At 47.5% G+C, this 17,473-nt stretch overlaps 2 protein-coding genes across 5 annotated transcripts in view; one reads left to right on the forward strand and one right to left on the reverse strand.

The window, feature by feature from the left end:
- GRID2IP (Grid2 interacting protein) overlaps positions 1 to 17,473 on the reverse strand; it is a 68,671-nt gene that overhangs the window by 45,632 nt on the left and 5,566 nt on the right. For 3 of the 4 annotated variants that reach the window (XM_083584697.1, XM_083584696.1, XM_083584695.1), the window contains exon 2: positions 4,239 to 4,393. In XM_083584697.1, coding sequence (XP_083440823.1) covers positions 4,239 to 4,393 — 155 coding nt within the window. Of the gene's footprint in view, positions 1 to 662; positions 1,395 to 4,238; positions 4,394 to 17,473 lie in introns of those variants that run through there. The other variant, XM_083584698.1, reaches the window with a different exon arrangement.
- The window catches only part of ZDHHC4 (zDHHC palmitoyltransferase 4), a 28,135-nt gene continuing 21,590 nt past the window's right edge, over positions 10,929 to 17,473 (forward strand). Inside the window, exon 1 of the mRNA XM_083584720.1 lies at positions 10,929 to 10,951. The gene's annotated coding sequence lies outside the window, so the exon portion shown is untranslated. The remainder of the gene's footprint in view (positions 10,952 to 17,473) is intronic.

Below are 17,473 nucleotides of genomic sequence, written 5' to 3' on the forward strand. Positions count from 1 at the left end.
GGACCAAGAAGCTTTAGGATCACGGGTCTAGAATCACTATTTTAAAAGAACCCTTTCCCAAAAAGTGTAGCACCCAGCTTCTCTGCAATCCCCCTGCAGATTTAACAGCGGTCCAAAGTCATCTCAAGCTTTGAGCATCAGCCGTCTCCATCATCAAGATTACCCACCAGCAGCCCCTAACTGCCCCGTCTTGCCACAACATCTGGTCACCCCCGCTGACCTTGGTGTGTGACAGTAACCCCATGGTGTCCAGGCCACCATTTCCCTGGTAACGAGAGCCCGGAAATCCCTTTTTGTCATGAAACACTTTGGACAGGAGGACTCTCATGCGTCTACCAGACTGCAGCAGAATTGTAAGTCTAAAATAAAAAGTTTGTCTCTCTCTCTCTCTCCCTCTCCCTCTTTAACCGGGTCACATCTGCAAAAGCCGGTTGTTTTCTTTGCTTCCCTTTCTCCTTGCTCCTAGAGGATGCCAGCAAACCTTTGCAGATGCAGTGTGCTACAATTCATTGCAGAATTAAGTGGTTTGAGTAAAAAAATCATAAAGGCATTCTCTCTCTCTCTCTCTCTCTCTCTCTCTCTCACACACACACACACACACACACAGACACACACACACACAGAGCCTTCTGAGTCCAATAAAAGACCAATTTGCCACTTACCCAAGACAGCTCATCTTCCGATTCTGTCGTTCTTCTCTCGCATCCTTGAATGGGAGACTAAAAATGTGCACTTTTCCAGTGTGTGCAAACCATATGGCAGTGTTGGGGGGGGGGTTGGAGAGACACACAAACAGGAGAAGCACGTGCTCAGCCCCTCGCCTCCCCACCCCAGCCAAAGGGATAAAGAAAATGTCAGCAAATTAAAATCAGATAGAGCTTAATTCTGGATAAATAGGTTAGAAATCCATGGGAGCCAGAAAAAAAGAATAAAACAAATAAATAAGCAAACAAATAATAATGATTAAAGGGGAAGGGGGGAACGAGTCTAGTGAAGAATGTGGTGGGGGTGGCAGATGCAGGGGGTCTTTGATCCAGCCAGAGGATTTAGCATGTGTCGGATGTAGGGAGTCAGGGAGGATGCTACAAGTAAAATGCTATGCAAGGAAGATATCAATCGCTCCTGCAAAAGAGGAGGGTGGTGTACTGTATACAACACAAGAGGCTGTCCGGAAGAGTACAGTTCTCCCACCCCGCTCCCCTTGGTGGTGGAAATCAGCAATGAAGGAAGATCCAGTCAGGCAGCCACAGAAGGTTCTTGTCTCTCCTTGGAATGTCAGAGATGCATTGCTGGGCATGGGAGACTACAGCCGCAGTCAAGGGTGCGCAAGGAGGGAGATGGGGAATGATTAACAATCTCACACCACACATGCATTAACACACACACACACACACAGGCACTCTCCCTCCCCCAAAGCAAAAGCAGCAGGAAAGTTGTCTCAATCCCACAGCACAAGTGGCAGAGCTGAGCATGATATCAGAGCCCAACCCTGGAATCCACTCTGCATGGTGTCAGATGCAGGGCCCTGGAAGGTCAGCCCTGGAAGGTTCCAAGTGAGAACAATAGCAGCAAAGACTCTGCCACGGTTTCATTGTCTGACCTTGAGCAAGATTTTCTTTCTCTCTCTTGCTCGCTCTCTTTTCGACTCAGTTTTCCCATATGGGTAATGGGGCCACAGAGGCCCACCTCATAGGGAAGTTTTGAGAGCTCTAAAGCTTTTAAAGCAGTACTTTTTTTAAAAAAAAAGCAACATAGTAAAGATAATTGCAGTTTTCTGTTTTCCACCCTCCCAATCCATTTTTCCTTTTGTGTTGTGTCTTTTAGTTTGTACACATGTGGGCAGAGGAATGTCTTATCACTGACATTTGTAAGCCGCTCTGGGAGTTGTTTCAGGACGAACAGCAAGAGAAAAATATTGTAAATAGATACATGATAATAATGTGTCAAAGAAGGTAAAATTATGGCATTGGCATTCTCATGCAACAAGAGGCAACAAGATTCTCTGACCCACGAAGTATCTGCGTATGAACTTTATTAGAAAATGCCCAGAAACCTAGAAATTCTTTTTAAAAAATCAAGATGGAGGAAGCCAGATTTTCAGTTAGAGTTGGAAATATTAAGCCCATTTCTGAGCACCGCAGTTTAAGAAGGATGTTGACAAGCTGGGCATGTGCAGAGGAGGGTGGCCAAGATGATCAAGGATCTGGAAACAAAGGCTATATTGAGCTACGGTTGTGGGAGTTGGGTCCGTTTAGCCTGGAGAAGAGAAGACTGAGAGGTGATGTGATAGTCACCTTCAGATATGAAAAGATGGAGCAAGTTTGTTTTTAGCTGCTCCAGAGGGTAGAACCCAAACCAAGTGACCAGGAAGGAGATTCCAATTAAACATTAGGAAGACTTTTCTGATGGTAAGAGCTGGTCGACAGTGGAACGGACTCCCTGAGAAGGTGGTGGACTCTCCTTCATTGGAGGTTTTTAAGCAGAGGTTTAGATGGTCATCTGTCAGAGCTTCCTGAGCTGCGATTCCTGCATTGCAGGGGGTTGATGGGACCTTTGGTTCCCTTCTAGGATTCTAGATTTCAGTGTTGCTAGCTTAGACTAATGGAGAGGAGAATGTTGCCCAGATGAAGTCGCCTTCCCAGCCTGCACTATGTCTTCCCCTCTCGTATCCCCGGGGATTATTCCGCAGTGGGGCACTGTCTGCACGTGAGGCTCATAGCAGGGATTAGAGACCCTGGGAGCTCCTGGTCATTAAGCAATCAGGCCTCCATCTGGCCCTGTTTTCCCAACTCCTGCTTGTAATCTGTGGAACCAGGAGAAATTGCAATATCCAGGAAAAAAACTCACAAAGGGTTAGGCATAGTGGGATGCCAACTAACCACACAGCCTGAGCTTAAGACAAACCTGATTCCATTTGCCAACATTCTTCCCAGTCTCTTGAGCACAATCCTGGATATTACGGCATCTCAAACCTGCCACATTCTGTTCTTTGTTTCCCACCCCCAGCAATGTTATCTGGGCTTAATTACAATTTTAAAAATAATAGAATAAACCAATCCAAATGCCATCATCCCACAATCCCAAGGAGAGGGGTGGGAGTGCTTACGTGCAGAGTACGCAGGTAGGAATCGGGAAGAAATTTGGTTTGGTTCACCATTTAATACCAACGCACCCAATATGTGAACTGAAATACAGTGATCCTTTTGACATTTGCTCTGAATTCAGCAATGCAGTTCTCCAACCAAACGGTGGGGGCAAGTATGTGTGGGCAAAAGATTCATATATACCGGTGAAATGGACATGCAAAAATGTGTGATGTTAGGGAAAATTCCTCGCAAAAATGTCCGCATTAGGCAAAATTCCTTACAGAAATTTGTATGTTCAGGAGAAAAGCGCCCTCAAAGTTCTGTGAGGACTTCCTCTATCTAAAAAAATTGTAAGCTGGTGCAAGAAAGTGGCAGACTGAGCTGAAAACTGGAAAACAGAGAAACTGAGAGAACCTGGAATTGGCAGATTCACCCATCCTGGCACGGAAGAGATGGAAGAGGATAACAGAGGCAAAGCAGGCCAGCAGGAAGGTAAGATGAGCACTGCAGCTGGATCAAACCAAAGGAAGCCCATAAAGTCCAGCATCCTTTTCTCACAGTGCCCAACCAGATGCCTGTGAAAAGTTCCCAAGCAATAAAAAAGTAAAGGTAAAGGACGCCTGACAGTTAAGTCCAGTCGTGAACGACTCTGGGGTTGCAGCGCTCATCTCGCTTTACTGGCTGAGGGAGCTGACGTTTGTCTGCAGACAGTTTTTCTGGGTCATGTACCCAAGCACAAAAGGCAACCAGTTTCCAGGATCTGGCATTCGGAAGCATTGCTGCCTCTGACATTGGAGGCACTGGTGGAAGAAGAGGGGTGCAGGGAGAGTGCACCACCACCGGCAGCACGATCCCGGTAGGGTGCCATCGCAGCCACCCCCTCGCCCACACTGGGCGCCACACCCCTGCAGGTAGTGTGCCCCGCCCCCAGGACATGCGCCAGCCCCGCCCCTGCCTGCTCTCCGCCCCCCGGTGCCGGAGCATGAAGCTCTGCCACTGGTTAGAGGTACAACACAGCCATCAGGGATAGCCATTGAAGAAATCAGGTGTGCTGGGGCACTCAGAGACCTTTGTGCCACTCGTCTCACATGCATGAAGGTTATCAACAAGGGCAGGGAGGATCGCATAGAAAAGGTGTCCAAAACTCAGTACCTGATATTGTCTATAAGGAGATGGTGCGAGTCCTTGGTGAGGATCATGGGGAGGGCGTAAGCTAAGTAATCAACCTTCCTCTCAGCTGCATATTGCTTTAAGACGGTGAACATCTTCTCTTTCACCTCTGGTTGGTCACCCAGGATCTCTTGCACCTGCACAAAGGACAGAGCAAAGTGGGAAATGGGGGAGGTTGCAATTTAAATTTGTTATGTGAGATCGTAAACCGCTTTGCTGTTGTTTTTTAAAAAATGAAACTGTGGGGGTTTTTTACACAAAAATAGAGAAATAAACATTCCACCCACCACCTCCAAAAGGTCTCCAGACCTAGAAACAACAAACTTTTCAAGGTAGCAAATTCCTTTCCTCTGCATTCTTGTTTTATGTACCTGGGGTCTTTATTGCTAGTGTTATTCTCTATGGACAAAACGGGACCTGTCAGGGTGACTATGACAGGCCTAGAATGCTTTGCTACAGAGGCTCAAAGTTAAAAAGCAGAAAGGCAATCCCATCCCATTATGGGAAGATGGGATATTGTGCTTTTGACCACCCAATCTGTTTTTTCAAGCTGAGAATAAAAAGTTTATAAGGTCACACTTGGGTCAACTGCATGGTGAAGGGTCTGCTCCAGTGATGGCTGCAATATGGTGGGCAAATTCTGGTGCTCACCAGAGGAGGGCAGCAGAGAACCCTCAAAGCATTTTAAAAACAAAACTCCACAATGCGCACCCCACATGATCCCGACTCCAGTACCAGGTGTGCCCTTTTTTAGTTACAGATCATTATCACCTTCCCTGGGCCAGGTCCTCTCCCCAAACTCATTTCCCCAGTTCTGCACTCTCATCAGAGACTAGAATGTGCTCCTGAATTACAGTCATGTCCTTTGCATGCCTGAATAGAGGATGGATAGATATATATTTGGTATTTGCATGGCTGGGACAACGTGCAATGAACATGTGCAAAAGGAAGGGTTGCTTCACCCACTGTGGCCTCTGGCTCCACCCACCATTGGCAAATGCCAGCCCGGAAGTTTGCCCACTGAGACATGTGGCCCTCAGGCTGAAAAGGAGTCCCTTCTCTTGTTTTAACAGAAGGTGCAAGCAGACCTCTCTCATCCCTCTTGTTGGATCCCTTTTAGAGTGCAAGTGGAACCTTTCCTGGTACGGAGCCTATTCTGCCCCCACAGGGTTCAGTTATTTAGTGACAGCAAATCTGTGTACAGTGGTACCTCGGGTTAAGTACTTAATTGGTTCCGGAGGTCCGTTCTTAACCTGAAACTGTTCTTAACCTGAAGCTTTAGCTAATGGGGCCTCCCGCTGCCGCCACGCCACCGCCGTGCGATTTCTGTTCTCATCCTGAAGCAAAGTTCTTAACCCGAGGTACTATTTCTGGATTAGCTGAGTCTGTAACCTGAAGCGTATGTAACCTGAAGCATATGTAACCTGAGGTACCACTGTATTAGTATTAGGTAGAAGGAATAACAATGCTGCCCCTTTAAGATTGCACCTTTCCCCCTTTTTAGACCCCAAGGCAGGTTGGGAAATGTAGGCACAGAAATATCCTACTTTCTATTGGCTCTGTCAGAGAGCGGGGAAATACCTCCTTTCTATTGGCTCTGGCCAGAGTGGGAAGAAACCTCCCTGCCTTCCTCTAGTGGCAGTCTAGTTATGGCAAACCCAAGAAGAATGGTGAACTCATCCTTACAGAGCTCCACAGAGAACTTCATAAAAAGTTTCTAATCTACATTCAGAGCCATAGAACAGCCTATTTGAATGTGAGCAATATTTCTACATGTGCCTTGATTATCTTCAATGACTCTATGTAGGAGAGTTTTGTTAATACTATCCAGAAAGAGTGAGAGAAATAGCCAGATGAAACAGAACCCAACCTGCTCGCTGCTGCAGATCAAATGGCAGTTAAAGTGACAGCTACAAAGCTCAGCTCAGGTTTTATTAAGTATCTCTATCTGGTTTTTACACCAACATTCAATGGGGAAGGAATGAGAAATTCAACTCAGGTCACATTCAAAGGCAGACTTGCCTAAATCACCATTTCCAAAACAGTATGCAAACTCATCCTTGGAAATGCATACTTTTCTGAATTTTTCAATGCAGTTCTCCAGTCAAGTAACATGTGCAAAACTGCATATACAATGTGCATACAAATGCATACGTTAATGAAAATAACAGAAAAATGCATCATATTGGGCAATGTTGCATGCCCAGATGCATATATTAGGAGAAAACAGCACTAAATACTGATGAGTTTTTGAAAGGATTATATGCATATGTGGTGTGGAAATGTGAAGAACTGAACACCAGATTGTAAAAAATGAGAAACAAAGAGAAACCGAAATTGAGAGATGCACCTCCTCCTCACACAACCAGTTGCCAGGGCACTTTACCAAAGTTAGAGTTAAAATGCAACCAAGTATCAGCAAACTACATCTGACCACCCAGCTCTGATCAACAGCAGGGTGGGAGCTCAGACTCCCCTTCTCCCTTTTCTGCAAGATGGGCAGAGGTGAAGCCAAGGAGCACCAGCCCCTCTGGCACTCTGTCCTTTGTGCCAAAGCCTGCCCACATCTGGGTGGGTCTTGAAGCACAGGAGGAACAGAGGGAAGGAAAGCACCACTCATCGCCAGCGCACTCTGGCCTGAGCAGAGCTCAACTGCCCCCAAACACTCTGTGTGGGTACTTTCAAACACTGTCCCAGTTTGGACATCACACTAAGCTACGGTTGACAAGAATGAGCCAATTTCAGGAATGGACAAATCTATTTCTAATATCTCGTCTTAAGTTTGCTTCACTCCATTTCCTGCAGACATTTGCAAAGGAAAGTATGGTTTGTTTAAAGAAGCCTGATTGATATGAAGCACAAACAAGCCATATGAACAAACCATACTTAACATGAACCACAGTTTAAGGTTTGGGCAACACACTAAACTGTGGCTGGTGGAAAGTCAAAGCAAAAGCTTCTGAACTCCTCCTCTCACCCTCATCAGAAGATAGGATAATATGGCTCATTCTTAACGTGTTAAACTGCATTTCAGGGTGATGTACAAATGCAGCCGTACAGACCTCATTCGCACATACTACAGACATTTTGTGCATGCTTTCAAAAGAGCGGTAAGTTGTGTCATGACCCCATCCTCAAGGTCCCAGTGTTAATTTTGAGGAGGACTCTGGTTCAAATAATGCACGTCACCCCACTTGAGGAGTAACCCTCAGCACTGCCTGCTACACTGCCCTAGCCTGAGGATGTGGTGCAGGCATAGGCAAACTCGGGCCCCCAGATGTTTTGGGACTACAACCCCCATGATCCCTAGCTAACAGGACCAGTGGTTAGGGATGATGGGAATTGTAGTCCCAAAGCATCTGGAGGGCCGTGTTTGCCTATGCCTGATGTGGTAGCTCTCTCATCATACTCAGAGTCTGATTCTCCTGCAGCCTCCCTGCTCTACAACCACATGCAACTGCAGAATAAGCTACATAACAATGACATAGTGCAAACAGTACTCTGGTGAGGGGAGGGGAGGCAAAATCACTAGAAGGTCAAGACTTTGTAGCCTTTTGAAGGCATCAGATGACTCCAAGCCTTTGCTGAGACATCTTCCCTGACTCACTAGGAGCTCTCCCAGGTCCTTATGCTCTTGACTCGCCGTAACTGTCCAAGGTCCTGATCTGCCTTGCCCTAGTCTCTGGTCCTATTCACCCATTTCCCCTGCATTCCCCTGGGACACAGCAGAACAGGATAGGTTTCTCCACCCCTGCAACAATCCATCCGCAATGCTGGCATGGTTATGGGAGCTGGACTGAGATGCATAAGCAGAAGAAAGGGAGCTGTTCACATCCCCCCTGGTGCTCGTCCCACTTTGATGCTCTCCAAAGCCAATTATCACAGGCTTTTTGTAACCTACATCCAGAAACCGCAAGGTACCCAGCAGTTTCAAGGCACCATCATGTGACCAGGATGGAAGTCCTAATGAGGCACCAGACATTTCAAGGTTACTACATCTGGAGCAGCGACAGCAAGAAAGGGGTCTCTTCAAGGAAGCTGCCTTGCATCCCTTTCCATCTCTCATGATGGGGAAAGCAGGATTCTTTGGAAGACAGAGAAGGGAGCTCAGTGGTAGAGCAGTGTGAAACCCTGGAGTGCTGCTGCCAGTCAGTGTAGACAATACTAGGCTACATGGCCCAATGGTCTGACCCAATATGAGGCAGTTTCCTATATTCTTAATCTACCGCCCATTCTCAACAACTTTCCCATAGGCATTGGGCTGCAGTCACAGTCTTGCTCACAGTCACAGCCCTCAAATCCATAGCATACACAACAGGATATACATCAGAGACAAACAGAAACACAGCACCAGATTTTGCAGCAGAATCCAGAGGCAAATCCTGTCCCCATATTCACTTTGACAACACATAAGAAAAGCCAGTTAGATCAGGCCAGTGGCCCATCTAGTCTCGCATCCTGTTCTCACAGGAGCCAACCAGATGGGCCAGTGGGAAGCCAGCAAAGATCTGAGCACAAGAGCAACTCTCCCCTCCTGGAGTTTCCAGCAACTGGGATTCAGAGGTATTGCTCCCTCTGACCATAGAGGCTATACCCTAAACCCCCGTGAATTTGTCTAATCCTTTGTTGAAGTCATCCAAGTTGATGGTCATCACTTTCTCCTGTGACAGTGAGTTCCACAGTTTAACTCTGTGCTGTGTGAAGAAGTCCTTTCTTTTATCTGTCCCACATTCAGTTTTGTTGGATGTCCATGAAGTCTAGTGCCATGCATCATTTTAGAATAATTTATCATGTCACCTCTGACTCATCTTCCCCCCCCCCCCCACTATAAAGTCCCAAATGCTGCAAGCTTTCTTCATAGGGGAGTCATTTTGATTGCTTATCTCTGAACCTTTTCCAACTCTACAATATCCTTTTTGAGATGAAGTGACAAGAAACTATACACAGTATTTCAAATGCAGTTGCACCATAGATTTGTGTAACAGCATGATGATATTGGCAGTTTTATTTCCAATTTCTTTCCTAGTGATTCCTTGCATGGAATTTGCCTTTCTCACAGCTGCTGCATACAAGGTTGACATCTTCGTCGAACTATCCACAAAGGTCTTGTTACTGGCCAGTCACCACCAGTTCAGACCCCATGAGCATGAAATTAAGATTGTGCATCACTTTACACTTGTTAATATTGGATTGCCTTTGCCATTTTACCACTCACTAAGTTTGGAGAGGTCCTTTTGGAGCTCTTCACAATCTCTTTTTGTATTATTAGATTCTGATCTATGAGGAGGGCGTTTTTTGTGCTTACCCCAATGAAGACAGCACTTTGCTCATGCTCAGAGACATCCTTTACCAATGGGGGGGAAGGAATCTAAATTGGAGAAATAGGGTTTTAATTGATCAGTCACTAGATAGCTCTTCTGTTACTCAGAGCAGACCCACTGAAATCAGTGGGTCTTAAGTGATGATTGATTCAGTGGGACTACTCTGAATGTGACTGAGGTTGGAGATGATCCTTGGAGTTTTTAAATCATTAGTTTGGGATCAGATGGAGGCCTTCCAGTCTTCAGACCAAATGTGGCTCTTCAGAATACTTTCTGACCCCCAGGGCTCTCCCCAGGATACACCCCTTGCTGGCCTTGCTCCACATGCTCCTCAGGTGTTCTTGCCCGGCTGGAATGTGTCCATGAACTGTGTGATGCCTCTTGCTTTCCTGAATTGGAGAGACAGGAGAGTGCGTAAACTTTTGACTTTTGCACAGCTGGAGTGGAGACTCCTGTGCAAAGAAAAGAGCCACATCTGCTGCTCCACCCATCCTTGCATCTGGCTGTATCTAATTTTTGCCCCTGCCTCTGCCCACTGCTGGCATGCAGCCCCTGAGATGTTGCCTTTGTGGGAGGGTGGTCCTCAGACTGAACAATCTTCCCCGGTTCAGTAACTGTACCCGTGAAGGGTGGCCTGTAATAAATACCGTATTTTTCGCTCCCTAAGACGCACTTTTTTCCTCCTAAAAAGTAAGGGGAAATGTCTGTGCGTCTTATGGAGTGAATGTGTGGCCAATCGCTGGCTCCCTTTCTGGCCCCGCCCCCTTGTCCAGGCCTCCATTGTTGAATGTTCTGCAGATGGAGGCTGTTTGTTTTCCCAGCGACATGTGACTGGCTGATTAGATTATCTGTCTGGAAACTGTAGAAACGGCTCCCTTTCCTTTCCTAAAGAAGCTGCAGAACTGCGAGTTAAACCCCATAAAAACAGGATTTTTTCCCTTTACAAAGTAAGCTCAACAACTTTGAGCTGATCCTCAAAAAAGGGGCTTTTCCCCTTTGCAAAAGAAGCTGCACAACTGTGAGCTGATCCCCCCCCCAAAAAAAATGGGGCTTTCCCCCTTTCCTCCTCTAAAAACTAGGTGCGTCTTATGGAGTGAAAAATACGGTATTTTTAACCATAAACAAACACACACAAAAATGAATCACTGCTGGGGTGTACCCACAACTGCGAGGCTTGAAGAGGTTCTGATGATGCACCCTACTCTGTGGCCATTGGCTGAGGACTGACTGTGATGTCACAAAGGCACATGTCTGCTGAGTGGATATAAAGGTGGGGCTTTTTCCTCTTCTCCAGCAGAACACAGCAGGCAGCAGTTGTGATATTCAGCACTGCCCAGTCTTCTTCCACTTGGAGGAGACAAAATTGGCAGGTGAGTGGAGGATGCTATGAAGGATGCTGCAGGAGGCTATGGAACGATAACAAGGCAAGTTTACTTCCTAAGAGGGATTGGCTGATATCCATGATCTGAAGTTGGCTGATGTGTGCTGATGGACCTAGTGGAAGTTGGCAGATGTCTGGTGGGTGGAAGCCAGTGGGGTTCTCATTTGGAATCAAGGCTGAATGGAGAGTGAAAGATGAGCAAATGGTGTTCTTCGTGGATGTCGGCTGGCCGTGTGTTTGTGAATGGGAGGTTTTGAATGTGGTTGAGGCACATGGTGTGTAAAAGAGTGTAAATGGGATGTGTGAAAGGTGACTGGTGGATATTCATGAATAGAAGGAGCTTTTGGCAGTGGGCAGGCTGAAGTTAGAGATTAAGTTTTCAGGCTGAAGCCAGTGGAGGTGCCCGGATGATGCTGTCGGATGGTAGCCATTCCCCACCACCATCTGTTTCTCCTGCCCCAGGGACGTCTGATGCTGGTGAGTTTTTCCCAAGACTGTGCATGAAAACATGGAAGAAGGCCATGGGCTGGCTGAAGCCAACAAGGCTTTCTCAAGACATTCCCGTCCCTTTACAAAGCATGCTAACTTATAGTTCCAAATAAGTGTTTTTCAAAATACATTCAAGTGTAATGTCTATTGTGTCTGAGTTATATGATGTATCCCTCCCGCCTTTGATAATATTTCTTGGAGTTTTATGAAGAAAAATTTACAGGGAATGGGGGTAGGCCAAGGTTTTGAAAACGGTATAGGTGCAATTTATTCAGAACAAAAAGCTAAGTTAATTGTGAATAATGTAGTTACAGAAGAGTTTAAGATTGAGAAAGGAACACGACAGGGTTGCCCAATCTCTCCATTCCTGGAGGTTTTGCTCAATATGATTAGAAAAGACCAATTGGTTAAAGGTATACAACTCGGAGCTAAAACAGTATAAATTGAAAGCTTTTGCTGATGATTTAGTTTTGACATTACAGGAGCCAAAATCCAGTACTAAAAGAGTATTGCAATTAATTCAAGAATTTGGTCAAGTCGCGGGATTTAAGTTGAACAAGCTGAAAACTAAGGTGTCAGAGAAAAATTTAACAGTGATTGAGAAAGAGAGGTTTCAGAAGGAGACAGGATTAACATTGGTTAAGAAAGTGAAATATCTAGGGGTTCATATGACTGCTAAAAATGTGAATTTATTTAAAGATATGAAAAATGTTGGACGGAAGTGAGAAAGGATTTAGAAATATGGTCAAAATTGAAGCTATCACTGCTGGGCCGAATTGCTGCGATAAAGATGAATGTATTGCCTAGGATGTTGTTTTTGTTTCAAACATTGCAAATTTTGGACAAGATGGACTGTTTCAAGAAGTGGCAGAGAGATATCTCTAGATTTGTCTGGCAGGGCAAGAAACCTCGAATAAAATTTAAGATATTAACTGATGCCAAAGAAAGAGGTGGATTTGCCCTGCGAGACCTTAAACTTTACTATGAATCAGCCGCATTTTGCTGGCTGAAAGATTGGCTGCTTCTTGAAAACACGGACATTTTGGATCTAGAAGGTTTCAATAATGTTTTTGGATGGCACGCATACTTGTGGAATGACAAGGTTAAAGCACATAAAGCCTTTAAAAACCATATTGTCAGGAAAGCACTGTTTAATGTCTGGATGAGATATAAGGACTTGCTTGAAAGTAAAACGCCAAGGTGGTTGTCACCAATGGAGGCTAAGGCTCTGAAAAAACTTAATATGGAGACAAATTGGCCAAAATATTGGGAAATTTTGGAACAGGATGGAGATAGATTAAAACTGAAGAGCTTTGACAGTTTAAAAACTAAAGTACGAGACTGGCTTCATTATTATCTGTCAGGGAACTGTCATCTGAGACGAAGGAGGTGAAAGGGCTCATGGAGGGTGAGAGAGACCACTCAGCGGAGGAGGGGACCAGCAGGGGGAGAAGTGGAGTTCCAAGGGAAAGTGAGTCGGAGGGAGGGCTCAGAGACACTTCAAGCGAGAACAGTGGGGAGGTTTCAGGACCTCCCGTAGGGACACCCACTCCTCGGCGGAAACTGTCACGCCGAGAGTCCAGAAGACGCGTTTCCGTTAAGGAGCTTTTATGCTGGAAGAAGTTCCGTAAACGCCCACTGTCCGATTCTACGAGCGATTGATGGAGCCATGCTTAAGGAGCTCCATCACAGACAGAGGTTTGCGAACTTAGCCAAACTCTGAGGGATCAGGATTTTACGCACAAGCAGCTCACCATCCCATCACAGCAATCGGACAGTCCCTGAAAGCAGCTTGTGCAGAGAGGCATCATGAGCAACCCAGCCGGAGCCGGAGGAGCAGCAGGAGCTGGAGAAAGTCCAAGTCTGGAAGAAAGGTACAGAGTGTTGGAACTCCAGCTAGCAATGCAAACGGCGAGGCTAGAAGAAAGGAGGGCGCAGGATGCAGAAAAGGCAAAAGGCGCTACACTAGCAAGAAAGATGCCAGGAATGGTGCAGAAGTTTGGGGGGGGACCCCAGGAACTACCAAGCCTTTAGGACAGAGATGCAGTATGCTCTTGAACTGCAGTTTAACGACTTTCCCGATGAGGCATCGCGAGTGGCGTTTGTGATTGGCCATCTCGAAGGAGGGGCGAGAGACTGGGTCAGGCCCCTGATGGCAGGGAATAGTGACATGCTGAAGGACGCGAGGAAGTTTTTTCGCGCCATGGATTTGATGTTTTCCAGCGAGATTGAACAGGGACTGGTGCGCAGACAATTGATGGCTTGCAAACAGGGGAGCCGATCGGTTCGTGAGTACTGGACTGAGTTTACAATGTTGATACATAAATTGGGGTGGGACCTATCGGCGGAACCCATTCAAATGCTCTTTGAAGAGGGGCTTTCTTCGGCGGTGAAAGACGAACTTTCCCGGGCGCCCAGGGCGGAGTCTATGGACCAGCTGACCAAATCAGCGCTGACCATTGGAGCGCGCCAGGAGGCAAGAGCCTTGGAGAAGCGGGAGGGGAAAGGAGAGCGTTGGAGGGATTTCCGCATTCCAGAGATTCCAGAACCAAGTTTCCCGCCCGGAGAGCCGATGGAGGTTGGAACAGCGCGCGCGTGCGCAGTTTCAAATCCCAGTGAAGGGAGGAAGAAGGAGGGAAAGAGCGCCAAGAAATGTTATCTCTGCCAGCAGCCAGGTCACTTTGCCAGAGTCTGCCCGCAAAGAAAGGAATGGCAAGGGATGGCGGGAGCTGTTGGGGGGAAGGAGGAGGAAGTCCAGGAGCCAGTAAAAGCCAACGCCTGTCTGCCACTGTCAGGGCACTGCAGACAGGCCAAGGAGCAGTAAAAGTGCCCACTCCGGAACCTCCAAGACCAGCCCTAGTAATAGAGGTGTGGCTAGAGCTGGCAAACGGATACCCACTGAAGACCAAGGCGCTGTTGGACTCAGGCAGCTCCTGTAATTTTATGAGCAAGGAGTTTGCAGCTGAACACCAGATACAGACACTCCCTTTAAGCAACCCCCTGCAGGTCACCACGATCGATGGGAGGGAGCTGTTGGGGGGAGAAGTTAGCCTACAGACCGTCCCAATGGTTATGAGGGTGGCAAGGCACACCGAAAGGATAGCGTTCAATGTAGCCACCCTGGGAGGGGCGCCAGTCATTTTGGGAATGAGCTGGCTAGCGTTGCATGACCCGCTGGTGGGCTGGCATCAGAGAGTGGTCTCCTTTGGGTCAGCACATTGCCTGGAACACTGCAAAGAGGGGAAGGTGCCAGAAGGGGCAAAAGCCTCCCTAGCAGGGACGGAAGTGGCGGACAAAGGGAAGGTGCCCAAACAATACGCTGACCTGAGCAAGGTCTTCAGCGAAAGGGAAGCAGATAAACTACCACCGCATAGAGACTTTGACTGCCAAATTAACCTGGTCCCTGGGGCCCAGCTCCCCGTGGGCAAGCTGTACGCCATGTCAGACAGGGAAATGCAGGAGTTGAGGGAGTTTATTGACAAAAACCTGAAGAGAGGTTTCATCAGAGAGTCCAGAGCGGTGGGGGGCAGCCCAGTGTTTTTTGTGGACAAAAAAAACACGGATAAACCGAGATTGGTCGTGGACTACCGGCGGTTGAATGCCGTGTCAGAACCAGTGACTTTCCCCATGCCCAGGATTGATGACATTTTGACCAGGGTGAGGAAGGGAAAGATATTCGCGAAACTGGACCTGAGAGGAGCTTACAACCTGATACGAATAAAGAAGGGGGACGAATGGAAGACAACGATGTTCACCCCCCTAGGGGCTTTCGAATATCTCGTTATGCCCTTTGGATTACAAGCAGGCTCCGCCTGTTTTCAATCGCTCATGAACCATGTACTGGGACCTTTGCTCTACAAGAATTGCGTGGCCTTCCTCGATGACGTGCTGATATATTCAGAGAATGAGGAGCAGCATGTAAAGGATGTCAGGGAAGTGCTGAGCCAGCTGCAAGCAAACCAGTTGTGGGTGAAATTGGAGAAGTGTCAGTTCCACACCAAGGAGGTGGAATTCCTGGGGTACCGCTTATCAGACAAGGGATTAGCCATGGATCCAGGCAAGGTCCAGGCGGTGCTGGAATGGAAGACACCGAAAACGAAAAAAGATGTGCAAAGGTTCTTAGGGTTTGGGAACTTTTACCGTAAATTCATCAAGAACTTTGCCCACTTAACGGCTCCCATCACGGACTGTCTAAGCAGCAAGAAGAAATTCGTTTGGACGGCGGAGGCGGAGCACGCTTTTGAGGAATTGAAAAAGGCATTCGCTTCGGAAGAACAGCTCCTGCATGTGGATTTACAAAAACCCATGAGAGTGGAAACTGATGCCTCAGACCGGGCGGTGGGGGCGGTGCTGCTTCAGCCAGGGAGCAGTAAGTCGGAATGGAGACCGTGTGCCTTCTTTTCGCGTAAGCTGAACAAATCCGAGAGGAACTACACGGTATATGACCGAGAACTACTCGCCATTCACGAAGCGTTCCGGAGATGGAGACACTTACTAATTGGCGCACAGCATAAGGTGCAAGTGTGTACGGACCACAAGAATTTGGAGTATTGGAGAACGGCACGAGTGCTCAACCAACGACAAGTGAGATGGGCCCAGGAGTTTTCCAAATTCCATTTTGAAATCTGCTATGTGCCAGGTCCAGAAAACATCAGAGCGGACGCTCTCTCTCGCAAACCTGAATATTTGGAGGGGGAGGGAGCGCCAGAAGAGAGACATATTATCCCAGAGGACCACTGGGTGTGTGGTGCGGCCTGGGTGGGGCAAAGAGAACTGGTAGAGGGAACGGTAAATGATGAGTACGCCCAGGATAAGCTCAGAGGTTTAAGGAGAGAGGGAGAAGACCCCGGAGGTTTTGAAGAAAGAAACGGGGCATTGTATTACAAAGGGGCGCTATATATACCCGAAGGGGAATTGAGGGGGAGAGTACTCAAACAGCTGCACGACAATCCCACAGCGGGGCATTTTGGGCAACACAAGACCATGTGGTTGGTGACCAGGGAGTTTTGGTGGCCCAAGGTGAGGGAGGATGTACGGGAGTATGTGAGAAGGTGTGACCAATGCCAGAGAGCCAAAGGAGAAAGGCGGGCACCAGCGGGGTTATTAGAACCGTTACCCACACCAGAACGACCGTGGGAGGCGGTGTCGATAGATTTTATGACTGATCTGCCCAAATCCCAGGGGAAAACCGCCATACTAGTCGTAGTAGACCTGTTAACTAAGATGGGTCACTTTGTAGCTTGCTCACATGCAGTCACGGCGGAAGAGACAGCGAAATTGTTTGTAGAACATATTTTTAGGCTGCATGGCGCCCCCTTGAGGGTGGTTTCCGACAGAGGGAAACAGTTCACGTCCAGATTCTGGAGGAAGCTTATGAGCTTGTTGCACGTAGAGGTCAACTTTTCGACTGCCAGGCACCCTGAGACCAATGGGCAGGCGGAGAGGGCAAACGGTATCCTTCAACAATACCTGAGGTGTTATGTCAATGACAGAGAAAACGATTGGGTCGAAAAGTTGGCACTAGCGGAATTTGCTTACAATAATGCAGAGAATGTGTCCACCGGGATGAGCCCCTTTTTGGCTAATTATGGGTGCCACCCCAGGGCGTTTCCAGGGGAAGGAGGAGAGAGATGGAGTGTTCCGGCCGCGGAACTTTTTGTAGAAGAAATGGAAGCGATCCATCGTCAACTCCAACACAACTTAGAAAGGGCCAAAGAAGAATATAAGAGGCAGGCAGACAAGAGCAGAAGGGAAGGCGAAACAATTAGGGTGGGGAGTCGGGTCTGGCTATCAACCCAAGGATTGCCGTTCAAGGGGGGTTGCAAGAAATTGAGACCCAAAAGATTGGGACCATTTGAGGTCATCCAACAGGTCAACCCAGTGGCTTTCAGACTCCGGTTACCGAACCACATGAAACTGCACCCGGTATTCCACAGGTCATTACTGTCACCATACAGGGGGGAAGGTGAAGGGGTATCCACACGGGGGCCAGCCATAGAAGAAAGGGAAAGCCGCAACTATGTGGC

Source organism: Podarcis filfolensis, assembly GCF_964270895.1.
Source record: "Podarcis filfolensis genome assembly, chromosome: 14".
NCBI lineage: Eukaryota > Metazoa > Chordata > Lepidosauria > Squamata > Lacertidae > Podarcis > Podarcis filfolensis.